Genomic DNA, 13,764 nt, shown 5'->3' with positions numbered 1-13,764 from the left:
TGGCAGCAGGTGTTCTCACCTTCCAACTGAAACACAAAATGATCTGCAACTGCTACGCTATATGGAGTGAGCATTGATTATGCATTGACTTACCTAACCAGCTAGCTAGCAATTCTAGTTGTAAATTAGCAAGCTAGAATTATTGTGTTTGTCTCTGGAACTTGTATCTGAACAGTAGGACTCACCTGGTTAGTTTGCTAACGTTAGATAGCAACCCAGCTAGAACATACAGTTGAAGTCGGAAGTTTACATAACCTTAGGTTGGAGTCATAAAAACTCGTCTTTGAACCACTCCACAAATTTCTTGTTAACAAACTATAGTTTTGGAAAGTCGGTGAGGACATCTACTTTGTGCATGACACAAGTAATTTTTCCAACAATTGTTTACAAACAGATTATTTCACTGTATCACAATTCCAGTGGGTCAGAAGTTAACATACACTAAGTTGCCTTTAAACAGCTTGGAAAATTCCAGAAAATGATGTCATGGCTTTAAAAGCTTCTGATAGGCTAATTGACATCATTTGAGTCAATTGTAGCTGTGCCTGTGGATGTATTTTAAGGTCTATCTTCAAACTCAGTGCCTCTTTGCTAGTCATCATGGGAAAATCAAAAGAAATCAGCCAAGACCTCAGAAAAAAAATTGTAGACCTCCACAAGTCTGGTTCATCCTTGGGAGCAATTTCCAAATGCCTGAAGGTACCACGTTCATCTGTACAAACACTAGTACGCAAGTATAAACACCATGGGACCATGCAGCCGTCATACCGCTCAGGAAGGAGATGCGTTCTGTCTCCTAGAGATGAACGTACTTTGGTGCGAAAAGTGCAAATCAATTCCAGAACAGCAAAGGACCTTGTGAAGATACTGGAGGAAACAGGTACAAAATAATCTATATCCACAGTAAAATGAGTCCTATATCGACATAACCTGAAAGGCCACTCAGCAAGGAAGAAGCCACTGCTCCAAAACCGCCATTAAAAAGCTATTATTCTGACATTTCACATTCTTAAAATAAAGTGGTGATCCTAACTGACCTAAGACAGGGAATTTTTACTAGGATTAAATGTAAGGAATTGTGAAAAACTGAGTTTAAATGTATTTGGCTAAGGTGTATGTAAACTTTCGACTTCAACTGTAGATAGCTAGCTAGCTCAGTTATGCTGTCCATGGTGCTGAAAGTCTTATAGAACTGGCGTCTTGAACGTTGTCCATGTTGCTAGAAGTTGACTGGCTGACTTTGATCTCTAGCTAACTAACATTAATCTGGCAGCTGTATAGCTGTATAGCAGAAGTAGCCGTTATGGCCACAGAGAGATACCCATCTGCAATAATTATAATCTTGCCTATGGGAAGCCAGCAAATAAGAACACCACAGCCTCGTACTCAGAGAGTCCAGCACTCCGCTCAGAGAGACCATCACCTCAACCAGAGAGCCCAGGCAGCACTCCACCCAGAGAAGCCAGCACTCCGCCAAGAGAAGCCAGCACTCTTCTCAGAGTCCAGCACTCCGCCCAGAGAGACCATCACCTCACCCAGAGAGACCATCCATCACCTCACCCAGTGAGACCATCACCTCAACCAGAGAGCTTAGCTCTACACCCAGAGAAGCCAGAAACCCCGAGACCAACAGTCCAGCAAGACAGCTATGCTGAAATGGCACGAAGAATATGGCACCCTGCTACAGCCAAGCTAAAACAGATAAGGCATCATCTGCTGAACATAATCTGCTCAAAAATACATTAATTCCTTCTTTGTTATTATCAGAAATATAATTATTAGAAATACAACCTATTATCATTATGAGTTCAGTTTAATAAGCTACCCAGGAAAGGGTTAAAATTTGCACATAAATATAAGTAGTCGCAGAAACAAAGTTCATGAGATTAGTGATTAGCTAATCTTAGATAATATTAACAAATCAATCAAATGTATTTATAAAGCCCTTTTTACATCAGATGATGTCACAAAGTGCTATACAGAAACCCATCCTAAAACCCCAAACAGCAAGCAATGCAGATGTAGAAGCACGGTGGCTAGGAAAAACTCCCTAGAAAGGCAGGAACCTACAAAGAAACCTAGAGGAACCAGACTCTGAGGGGTGGCCAGTCCTCTTCTGGATGTGATGAGTGGAGATTATAACAGTACATGGCCAAGATGTTTAAACGTTCATAGATGACCAGCGGGGTCAAATAATAATAATAATCACAGTGGTTGTAGAGGGTGCAACAGGTCAGCACCTCAGGAGTAAATGTCAGTTGGCTTTTCATAGCCGAGCATTCAGAGTTAGAGACAGATGGTGCGGTAGAAAGAGAGTCGAAAACAGCAGGTCCGGGACAAGGTAGCACGCCCTGTCATCAGGTCAGGGTTCCTTAGCCGCAAGCAGAACAGTTGAAACTGGAGCAGCAGCACAATATAACGTCTATAGAAAAGACAGGAATGTCCAAGGGGGAGGTGTTGCTGTATATATTCAGAGCCCTATTCCTGTAAAGCTCAGAGAGGATCTCATATATCTCATTATCTCATTATTCCACAAAAACGCTTTATGTGGGGAAAAATTGTGTAGGAAACATATTTTCCAGGCCATTAAATCTTGTTGGTGAAACCTAGCCAATTTAGCAGGTAATCTTTCAGGAATATAATTACATTTCAGTAAAAATTTAAGACCTCCCAACTTATTAAATACATTATTTGGAATGAAATACCATATTGAATCAGTATTCATCAAACATCTTTTCAACCAGTTGATCTTGAAAGTGTTATTTATGTCAACATAATCCAACACTTCCAGACCTCCTTCAGCTCTTTTATTAAAAAGGACTGACTCCCCAAGAATCATTGTGAAAGAATTGCAGGCCTTGGTGGCGTCTTGGGGTCACCAGGTTTAAAAAAGCACCATCAGACGCCACCTCCACAACCACAAGCTCTTTGGAAGGGTTGCCAGAAGAAAGCCCTTTCTGACCCCAAGACAGACGCAAGCGGTTGGAGTTTGCCAAACATCATTTAAATTATGACTGGAAGAAGGTGCTCTGGTCAGATGAGACAAAAATTGAACGTTTTGGTCAGATACAGCATTGGCATCGAAACAGAGATGCATACAATGAGAGGCACCTCACACCCACGGTGAAATATGGTGGTGGGTGTTACGTTCCCCAGTTTCTGTGTTGTGGTTTGTGTATTATCATGTATGTATTTCAGGAAATGGATTCCTGAAATTCTCTACAAGCAGCTGATTGGTCAATCAACATTGATTGGAGAGCTGACCCCGCCCCCTCGTCAGGACGCAGCTGTCTCCAATTACTAACTTCTTCTGAAGCTATATAAGCCCCAGTTCTGTTGCTCAGAATGGAGACCCAGAGATAATGGCTGAGAGTTATAGCATGTTGGTGGTTGCGAAGACATTTGGTATGTACTGTGTAGTTGTTGCTGTGAGAGCTGATTGTGATGTTCTGTGTTAGTTTGTTGCTCAGAGAGAGCTTCTTTAATGTCCTGAGTTAATTGTTTTTCTCAGTTTGTTGTGAAGTCATTTGGAATATTCTGTTTCATTTGTTCCCAGGGGGGAAGGCACCTAGGGAGTGCTTAGGCAAGAGGCCTGCGGGCATACATTACCCGTAGTAGTTTATTGTCTATGCACACTTGGAAAGACCTGGGCGGACCATCCCCTGTATTTTGGTTAGTGCACCAGGTGGTGCTAGTTAGGTAGTGGGTAGGCAGGTAAGGTAGGAGGGGGCTTTGATATTTACTTTCTTTGCTTCGGTTCCGTCCAGCCCCTTTTCCCCAAACTTACCGTACAAGGAATAAATTCCCAGTAAATGGTATTCTCTGCCTTTTTGTCATCCTTGCTCACACTGACACTTCCATACCTCTTTCACACCACAGAGTTAAGTTGTAGCAGGGTGTTGCGTTCCCTCTTTCTAGAGGCGTGCGTAACAGTGGGTCAGTGATGTTTTAGGGCTGTTTTAATTCCAGAGGTTCAGGGGCACTGATTAAGATTGATGGCATCATGAATTCCACCAAGTGCAGGCAATTTTGGCTGACAATCTTGTTGCCTCTGCCAGAAGGCTGGGACTTGGCCATAGGTGGACTTTCCAACAAGACAATGACCCAAAACATACCTCAAGATCCACACAAATGGTTCTGTGACAAAATCAATGTTCTGCCATGGCCATCTCAGTCGCCGGACCTCAATCCAATCAAAAACCTGTGGGCCGAGTTGAAGAGGGCAGTTGATCATCTCAAACACAAGAATGTGAACCATCTTGAAAGGATCTGCAATGAGGAATGTTCCAAAATACCTCAGTGTTCCTTAACCTTGTCAAACATTACAGGAAAAGACTCCATGCTGTTATCTTTGGAGGTGGTTGCACTAAATGAGTTCCAATTGTGAAACCTTGATTTTTGGTTAAATTTATTTTGTATTAAATAATTGGAGGATTTTGGTTGGTGCCATTGAAACATTAAAGTAGTATTTCTCATGTTTTTCTCTTATTGTTTGTACATTGCAAGTCGGGTACCAGTAATTTGAACCCACTGTATATACAGTGCTTTCAGAAAGTATTCAGACCCCTTGACTTTTTCCAAATTTTGTTACAGCCTTATTCTAAAATGTATTTAAATCACCCTCAATCTACACACAATGACAAAGCAAAAACAGGTTTTTAGAAAAGTTATTACAAATAAAATAATCTCACAACCTGAAATATCACAAGTATTCAAACCCTTTACTCAGTACTTTGAAGCACCTTTGGCAGTGATTAAAGCCCAGAGTCTATGACGCTACAAGCTTGGCACACCTGTATTTGGGTAGTTTCTCCCATTCTTCTCTGCAGAGCCATTCAAGCTTTGTCAGGTTGGATGGGGAGCATCGCTGCACAGCTATTTTCAGGTCTCTCCAGAGATGTTAGAAGGGTTCAAGTCTAGGCTCTGGTTGGGCCAATCAAGGACATTGAGACTTGTCCCGAAGCCACTCCTGCATTGTCTTGACTGTGTGCTTATGGTCGTCCTGTTGGAAAGGGAACCGTCGCCAAAGAGATTAAGTGTCACCAGAAACAAGCCACGAAGAAGCATGGAGAGGTCAACATATCAATGGCAAGAATCATGGAAAAGTATTTGATCCAATACAATATCGTGCGCCATGCTGTTGCGCTCAGTGAAGCAATCATCAAGAGTGCCCCATGTCAAGACTACAGTTACCAAAATAAAAGAGCACACTATAAAACTGCCAGTAATTTATTGGGTAAATCACCAAAGATTTAGCATCACTGTGCCTTCAGGACTACGGTTACCACCATGGATTACCGACCCACCATCAGTGCGCATACGACTACTCGCCTGTTTGTCAACCTCAAATAAACCTGTGTCATTGCGCTGCAGAGCACCCTGCCTTGTGCCATACCAGTGGATAATGGTGAGGACTCACACTACTGGTCGTTAGAAGCAGACACACAAATCCTGTGGGACTTCGACAGCAACTAACTGCTTGAATGAAAGCAACGACGATCCACCGGACAGGGATTCCTATGGTCTGCCTTCGCAGCTAAAGCCTGTCGATGTACCAATGGATGAAGCCATGACACCTGTCCACTCCGCCGCCTACGTGCCATTCATGATGGAAAATGAGGATGAAAGGAAGGCTCATAGGCGTCATTGCAGTGCACCCCTCAAAAGGCTCGCACCAACGTGGATATTTATCAATTAAAAACAAAGCACTTCTCTCAATGTTCTCTATGGAACATAGATTGACTTCAAGAACCACCAGAGCCATGCCAAAAGGCATTTCATTGACAAAATGAACAAACTTGTTTACATTTAAGTTAGTTATATTTTATTATACTCATTATTTACAAAGTTAAAGGGTCATGTTAATAATTGGATTGTACTACCTCTGCATACATTTTCTCAGATAACCTCAAAGTACCAGATACCCTGTTAACAAGTTTTCCCCCCATATAATCATGATACAAGGTCTCATAACCATATTACACTAGCCCTATTGTTAAATGACAACAGTCCATAACTTTGATTATTCTCTATTATGAGCCATGCCCTATAGGATCTCTTCACAGTTGAAAAGAGGAATGTAAAAGGACAGCTGTTAGAGAATAGACAGGGATAATCCTGTTTAGATAGTTGCATAACTGAGTGCATAGCTTACTGCTCTGAAAAATTTAAAGGAAGAAGAGAATTGTGCATAAAACATGTAACTACCATAACCTGTAGAAAAGTGTGCCCTTGAGTTAATTTTCTCCCGCAATGATTGTCATGAGCAGATCTTGAAGTAGTGTTGATCATAATTATCTAAGCAGTGTTGTAATGTTCAATAGTAAGCATTGTACCAGTATTTTTTTCTTCCTACAATCAATGGAGCAACAGACCAAAATATTAACAATCCACTGTGTTATGCATCAGTCAATCCGTGAGCATTGATGGACTAAAAAGTCATGGGAATGAGGATCAGCAACAATTGAGCTGTGGGATTATACTAAAATATAAGAAAAGAAAGTGTTATAAACTAACTAAAAAATCCCACCCTCTGAGAATATGTACATTATGTGAGTGCAGTTATTTTTTGTAACAAACATTTTATGAAGTTGTTAACACAAAACAGCTGTACATTACATTAAGAGCAACAGATTTAGTGTGTGGATACTGTATGTTCCTAAAGGGCCAAGGTTGTAGGATTGTGCAAATAGAATACTGTATGATAGATCACAGCATACACAATCAAAACACTGCATCATGAAGTTAAAACAAAACAGCGACTCAAATCATGAACCCGTCAACCAAGCTACAATGGAGTGAATACACATGCTAAAAATAATTATCTAAAATGGCTGCATGAAATGTGACTGAATGCTACATTTAAGCATGTTTAACAGCTTAATATTTTGTATTACAAAATCATCAATTGTTATTTTCATACACAGTATTTTAATTGAAATAAATTAAGGCTTTATTGTATTAATCTCCTATTTGCATATTGGCTGTAATTAACTGGTCTAAAAAAATGTATTAGTGGAATGGAATCACATAATAGATAAGGAAGTTGACGTGGATAAGAATAAATCTCACTATTCAAGGAATGTCCATTAATGTCCATTAATAAATATCAGGTAATAGGGAATAGTTGCGGTCCCAGTACCCAGTGGAGAACAACCAGTCCTGGTAGCCGTTGTGGGGATTCTGACCCTGATGAAACCACCTGGAGATACAGAAGGGATACAGAACGGATACAGTGAGCATGGGTGGGTGTGTCAGGATTTCATCATGTCATTTTATGAATGAGAGTTAGTATCTACATTACATAAGTGAAAAAAACAGTATGTCTAAAAAGATAATCATGCATTGGTTATGTGTAATAAATAGTCAGTGGGTGTGTATGCAATTATTTCCAATTTGAGATCAGAACTGATGCATGCACAGTATGTATTACCACCAGTAGATGGAGCTACCACACAACAGTTTGACAGTGTAAGGCACATGTAAGGCACACCATAGAAGAGCAAGCAACTCAAACCTGGGGCCAAGGGCAGGGTTTCTTCACATCAAAGCAAAGGTGCAATACAGAGAACATGACAATGGAAGAGAAAAGTAGGACTTTGCATTAGTATAAAGCAGTAAACTAGATACCAAAGGAGACATGGATTAAATGAAGGGATACCCTATAACAAAAATATATTGGTATACATTGAGAATATAACAAATTCAATTGTCAAAACATGCATTTCTCTCAGTCTTACTTAGTTTTCCACTCGTCATCAGATTTGGAACGGGTTTTGCGTGCAGCTCTCTGTTTCTCTTCTAGCCTCTTCTTCTCCTCACTTGCAAGATCTACAAGGAGAACACAAGGCGTTTTCATTGATCTACCTTAGATTAACTGTGTGCTAAATCTACAGCACCAAGTGTCACAGGAAGGCCAAGAAGATCCTCAAGGACCTCAGCCACCCGAGCCACAGCCTGTTCACCCCGCTACCATCTAGAAGGCAGAGACAGTACAGGTGCATTAAAGCTGGGACAGCTTCCATCTCCAGACCATCAGACTGTTAAACAGTCATCACTAGCTGGCCTCCACCCGGTATCCTGCCCTGAACCTTAGAGACTGCTGCCCTATGTACATAGAATACATGTATATAGTCATTGACCACTGGTCACCTTAATGTTTACATACTGTTTTACACACTTTATATGTATATACTGTATTCTAGGCATGGCTCATCGTATATAACTACTGCTGTACAACCTTTTATTTTCATACGATCTATACACAGTATATGTATTGTTGTCTACTTTTTTGTGCTGTTGTCGATGCCTAACAATGTTTGTACCATGTCTGTGCTGCTACCATGTGCTGATGCCATGTTGTGTTGCTACTGTGTTGTTGTTGTTGTGTTGCTGCCATGCTATGTTGTGGTCTTAGGTCTCTCTTTATGTAGTGTCTCTTGATGTTTGTTTTGTCCTATATTTTTAATCCCAGCCCCCATCACCGCAGGAGGCATTTTGACCGGTTTGTTAAGCTGTCATTATAAATAAGAATTTGTTCTTCATTGACTTGCCTAGTTAAATAAAAGGTTCAATCAAATAATACAAAATAAAAGTGACACACTATTTTTATCCATATATATCCAGACTCTGCTATTGATCATTCTGATGTCTTAATTTCTTGTATATTTTTTAAAATGTTTATTTTTGTATTGTTATTGTACTGCTAGATATAGAGCTGCACTGTTGGAGCTACAGACATAAGCATTTTACTATGCCTGCGATAACATCTGCAAATCTGTGTACACGACCAATAAACTTTGATATGAAACCAAGTGTTTGCAGATGATACACAAGCACGTATCCTGATTCTTACCAATATCGCCGTTCTCCATGGCTCGTATGTCTGGCCTCAGCCTGCAGTCTGTCTTTGGGATGAGCCCCTCCATATCCTTATCCAGCTCATTCAGTTGCATGGCAAACGACGTGAAGCTGTACATCTACAAATACACACAAAAAAAAAAATGTTTCCAGGACTGAATATTTCAATACAAAGCCGTGAAGAAAATGATGCTTTATGATCTTGAGGTTTCTAAGCATCTGCATCTTTGTATGCTTGAATATACCATCCATCTAAACAGAAGTGTTTTCTTATGTGTCTAACCTCTATAGAGTTTTCTGGTCTTGGGGCTATCCTCCACAGGAGCTGGCTGCCTGGGATCACCTCTACGGTGTCAGCCTCTGGTAGGGGGATCTCCTCCACCTCCTCACCAGAGCCCTGGACAACAGCACAAATGTATTTATCTTTATTTAATCAGGGAGTCACCATTGGGACCAGGGTCTCTTTGACAAGGGAACCCTGCATATACAATTTCATAAAATACATCCAAAATCTGATGCAGGAACATGAGAGGAGCACTCCACTGAAGCTCTTCTACCTACAACTGTAAGAGTTGTCATAACACAGTACATATTTTTTTAATTTTACACTTTCAACATGTTTAACTTGACACCCCAGCACATTACATTCTTGGGAGTAACAAAAACCCTCAGGAATGGAGAACTCAAAAGTATTTGTTCGCCATGTAATGGGGATTACATGAGTTTATGGGGTATACACACCCGTTTACATACACACCTGTTTACAGCTTTTCTTTTCCTCTGCCCTCTTCCCACTTCTCTTATGTGCCTCCAATGCAGCAGAATCCACTATGTACATACACTCTGTCCACTTTCCATAGAGAGAACAGACCTTCTTTTTGCTTTGCCAAAAACACAAATACTGTCGGTTCAAATACTGCAGACATCACTGACAATATGGCAACATGCTGGAGAAATATATGAAAAACGTGAGGTACTTTGAAAGGCTGGCTAAATCAAAGCCGCCACAACATTAAAATCATACCTTTTGTCCAGAATGTAGCCCTCAACTTTGTGCAATTCCTTGCCAAAAAGGCCACAGGGTTTGAAATTCAGACAGCATCTTTCTCCAGTTCTGTGAAAAAAAAGCAACAATACCATCAAATATTTTCCCCTTTCATTTTTGTCATACTTCCTCATTCACACATTGCACTTCCTATCTTAGTCTAAACATGTGAGAGTGTTTCCCTTACTTGTGGTTGAGCACCTCCAAGTTGCCATACTGCTCAATCCACAGCTGCCCCACAATGATGTTGTGGACGCAACATGTAGGGTTTGTCCATGTGTAGGCCTCATTATACCTGGGAGTACAAATAACTCTAAAACAACATGTCTTTGAACAATACATTTTGGCTTCACACAGACAACATGAGAAAACATCACAACGATTGTTAGTGCATGAATGAGCATGCTTACCTGGGCAGCTCCAGTGTGATGATGCCTTTGGGTTCAGCCTCCACGCTCTTGCCCCAGAACTTGAGTTTGGGGTAGATGGAGCCGTGGAACACAAAGTCTTTCTTCAGGCCTTCGGCGTGGAACGCACTGACTGGTGGGTGGTGACTCACCTGCTCTGAGATCAACCTGAACCCTAGGTCTTCTCTGCCAGAGAAAAGGGTGGGGATTGGGAGGGTATGCTGTAAAATGGCTGGCTCAAACTTCTCATCCTCCAAATAAATCACCAGTCCTAGAGATGTACTCCTCCCTCACTCTTACCTGACCAGTTCGTAGGTCTCCCCCAGTAGCGGGTTGAAGGGTTTTCCAGTTCTCTCCCACTGGGAAGCCACAGCAGAAACAGCAAACGCTGCCACACACTGTTAATGCAAAACAGATTACTTGATGTAGAGACTTTTCATTACTCTTTTTTTTTCTACATGCAGTATGTGTGTTATACAATATCTTTCTATGCTTGTCGCTCTCAATTTATGTGTACCAAAAAGTTGACAAAAATAAATCAATACTCCAGATAATTTCTCTTGTGTACCTTCATTCTCTCTACGGAGTCAGAGGCGGCGTTGGCCTGGTGGATGAGGTATGTGTGCTCCATGTACTCTGTCAGACGCTGCAGGAAGCTCAGGGGCTCATTAAAAATCACTGGCATGGTAATCTTAGACAGCTCCTGAGAGAGAGGAGAAAGAAAGAAAGAAAGGAGAGAAAACGAGAGCACAAGTAGTTGTACTACGTGATTCCCATCTTCAAACCATTAAACAATAAAGTCTCTTGGAATGAGGAATAAGCAGTTATGCAATGCATCATGGAAAGGTTGCATAATTCAAACATCCCATAGGCTCATCATAGCATGACAAGCTATAGCGAAACAATGAAATGTAAATACTAGTGTATACTGTTTTAAAATGCACACAAATCCTACTCAGAGCGTCAATTAGTCTAAATAGTATATTAGTACGCACGCACATATTAACCCTCCCCGGCTACTGAACCACATTCCACATCAGGATTATGACATGCTAGAGCCTGTACATGCTCTAAGCGGTAGCCCAAGAAAAGACACATAGATGTACGTTACTTACTGAACAAAACATCAGCATAGGATTGACTGAGCTTAATACAGGGACTATTATGGCCACAAAGCAGAATGCTGGTTGGTAGCTCACCATGCCAATGCATTTCCTCAGGATACTCCAGATGCTAAAGTCATTTCTGGAGAACATGGGTGCTGGTAAACTTGTTCTGGAGTGAGGGACATCATACACACACACACACACACACACACACACACACACACACACACACACACACATAAAAGGTAAAATGTACAAATGACACTGAGCTCTGTTGAATTTGACTCTACCCTTATGGTACAGTGATCTGCGTTTCATTGGATTAGACGTGTAACAGATACTATATCACTAATGCAGGAGTCATATCTTATTCAGGACAATATAGTCTGCTGAATGCAACAAAAGCCTTCAGTTTTGTTACAGGCACGTGTAGAGCGGACTATTGGACTAAGGCCCAGGTCTACAATCAACACCCCTATACAAGGTGTCCAGTAGCCAGCCGTGGAAATAGCTGCTCCTTGAGGCCTTCACCGCGCCTCTATTTATGGTTAGAGTCATTTGACCAACACATGTACATTCATATGAACAACTACATTCAACATAAATTCTTGCTCACACAAAGACAGTGGAAGAAGATAAAAACATGTGGATACTCTAGTTCACACACCCCATTTAGTGAATATGCTATTTAATTCACTTCCTAACTGCCAGACTGGTTGAGTTTGGCTATTTCTACCACCACAGGTTGTTGTTTTTTCATGTTTTTTTTCCCCTTTGAGACACTGAATGAGACCGAGTGGAAAAAGCAATCAAATTAATGGCCATCCCAAAAACCTGCCCTCCACTCCTATACCCTGATCAGCCTCCAGACTGAATGGATCAGTGAACGTAGGATCCTACCGAGTTCCGATTACTGCATTACATTGTGACCTCGGTGTTTAACCGGTCCTACACGTTGCACGGCCTTCTCAATGAGAGCCTTTCTCCTGCCTGGACGGCTCGCTAAATTATTCACTCTGACTGACTTGGCAGGAACAGGGAAAACCCAAAAAATACCCCATAGGTATGATCCTGGCAGTCTAGGAACACAAGTAAACAAGCAGTAAGGTAAAGAACAAGACTTAGCTTCAGGAGCTGGAAAAATTCCACCTCTGTATCGAGTTAGTCCTAAAAACCATAAATTCTTTTTTTTACAGAAAGGGTTTCTCTCAAATGGAAAGTTAGGGACAAAATGTTCATTAACAAACAACAAACATATGACTTTAAAATGTAAGGTATTGTGCAGAGGCAAAGTGACTTTTCTTTCCAGGTTTAATCCAAATCGGAAGCATCTACCTTCTAGTAAAAACAGCTGTGTAATGTAATCAGGACGCTTGTCTGCGTGTGCTTGGATGTCGGGTGGATGGCATAGAAGCTGGGTGGGTAGGAGGGGTGTGTCAGGGGGGCTCAGCTCACCTGTGCCTCACGATCCCATTGGGTTGGGACTCATCGCCATTCTGATGGTGATCCTCTCGAGACATGTTGGTGGGGCTGCTGCGCTCACTGCTGAACAGGACAGAGCCTTCCTCGTCGAACGAATGGCTGGCCACCGTCTCAAAGCCACTCAGAGAGTGCTCCGATTCCGAGTCTGAGAGGGAAAGGTATAAGCAGGCATGTTGTAAAGACAGGGACTAGAAATATGAGGGACAGTGCTATGAATGACTGCATGTCGCTATTGGCAACTGACACTTTTCCCTGAGCCTCCTTAAAGCCCTGAGGGGAGAAACCTGATCTCTGGATAGAGTTGCATTTAAAGTGCCCTGAACCAACAGATGAAGGCATCACTCAATTGATCATTACAAAAATCATCCTAAATATCATCACAGGCCATCTTGTAAAGGACTGTTATAAGCATTTTCAAAGCTGAATAGTATATTGTAGGAATGTAGGCATTGCTCAACTGCAACTAAATTGGTGCACACGCTACATTCAAACAAACAAGTCATCTTAGCACAACATGTAAATACAAAGATCATAAAATACATGAACATCTAAAGGCATCAAGACAATAATCAGTGTCAAACAGGTGAGATAAGTTCTCTCACTTTAATTCCAATCCGATCGGAAATAAAAACAAGCCACACTCACCAGACACAGCGTCGTGGAAGTCATCCTCACTAAGCGCGCCCTGTGGAATGGAGCCCGTGACAACAGACTGCTCAAGTTCGTGGTGCTCTGTAGCCAGAGTCTGTAACGCTTCAGACAGGATCTTATTCTTCTCCACCTCCTGCTCCAATTTCAGACTGCGCACCTGAACCACACACACAATAAATAATAATCATACAGTATATGTTTGATGGCACTTCAT

The 13,764-nt window shown here is 41.4% G+C and overlaps 1 protein-coding gene across 5 annotated transcripts in view; it reads right to left on the bottom strand.

Moving 5' to 3' along the window:
• Positions 1-5,801: 5,801 nt before the first annotated feature.
• The window catches only part of osbpl1a (oxysterol binding protein-like 1A), a 43,801-nt gene continuing 35,838 nt past the window's right edge, over positions 5,802-13,764 (bottom strand). For 4 of the 5 annotated variants that reach the window (XM_029707164.1, XM_029707166.1, XM_029707165.1 and 1 more), the window contains 14 exons: positions 13,545-13,707; positions 12,873-13,044; positions 11,511-11,586; positions 10,880-11,014; positions 10,612-10,709; positions 10,315-10,497; positions 10,092-10,199; positions 9,884-9,973; positions 9,617-9,740; positions 9,143-9,256; positions 8,855-8,978; positions 7,740-7,830; positions 7,517-7,537; positions 5,802-7,201 (listed from right to left, as the gene is read on the bottom strand). In XM_029707164.1, coding sequence (XP_029563024.1) covers positions 7,099-7,201; positions 7,517-7,537; positions 7,740-7,830; positions 8,855-8,978; positions 9,143-9,256; positions 9,617-9,740; positions 9,884-9,973; positions 10,092-10,199; positions 10,315-10,497; positions 10,612-10,709; positions 10,880-11,014; positions 11,511-11,586; positions 12,873-13,044; positions 13,545-13,707 — 1,602 coding nt within the window. In that variant the 3' untranslated portion in view covers positions 5,802-7,098. The remainder of the gene's footprint in view (positions 7,202-7,516; positions 7,538-7,739; positions 7,831-8,854; positions 8,979-9,142; positions 9,257-9,616; positions 9,741-9,883; positions 9,974-10,091; positions 10,200-10,314; positions 10,498-10,611; positions 10,710-10,879; positions 11,015-11,510; positions 11,587-12,872; positions 13,045-13,544; positions 13,708-13,764) is intronic. The other variant, XM_029707167.1, reaches the window with a different exon arrangement.

The sequence above is a fragment of the Salmo trutta genome, chromosome 22 (genome assembly GCF_901001165.1).
Source record: "Salmo trutta chromosome 22, fSalTru1.1, whole genome shotgun sequence".
NCBI lineage: Eukaryota > Metazoa > Chordata > Actinopteri > Salmoniformes > Salmonidae > Salmo > Salmo trutta.
The sequence above is the reverse complement of the archived record's forward strand: the minus strand, read 5'-3'. Positions and strand labels throughout refer to the sequence as shown.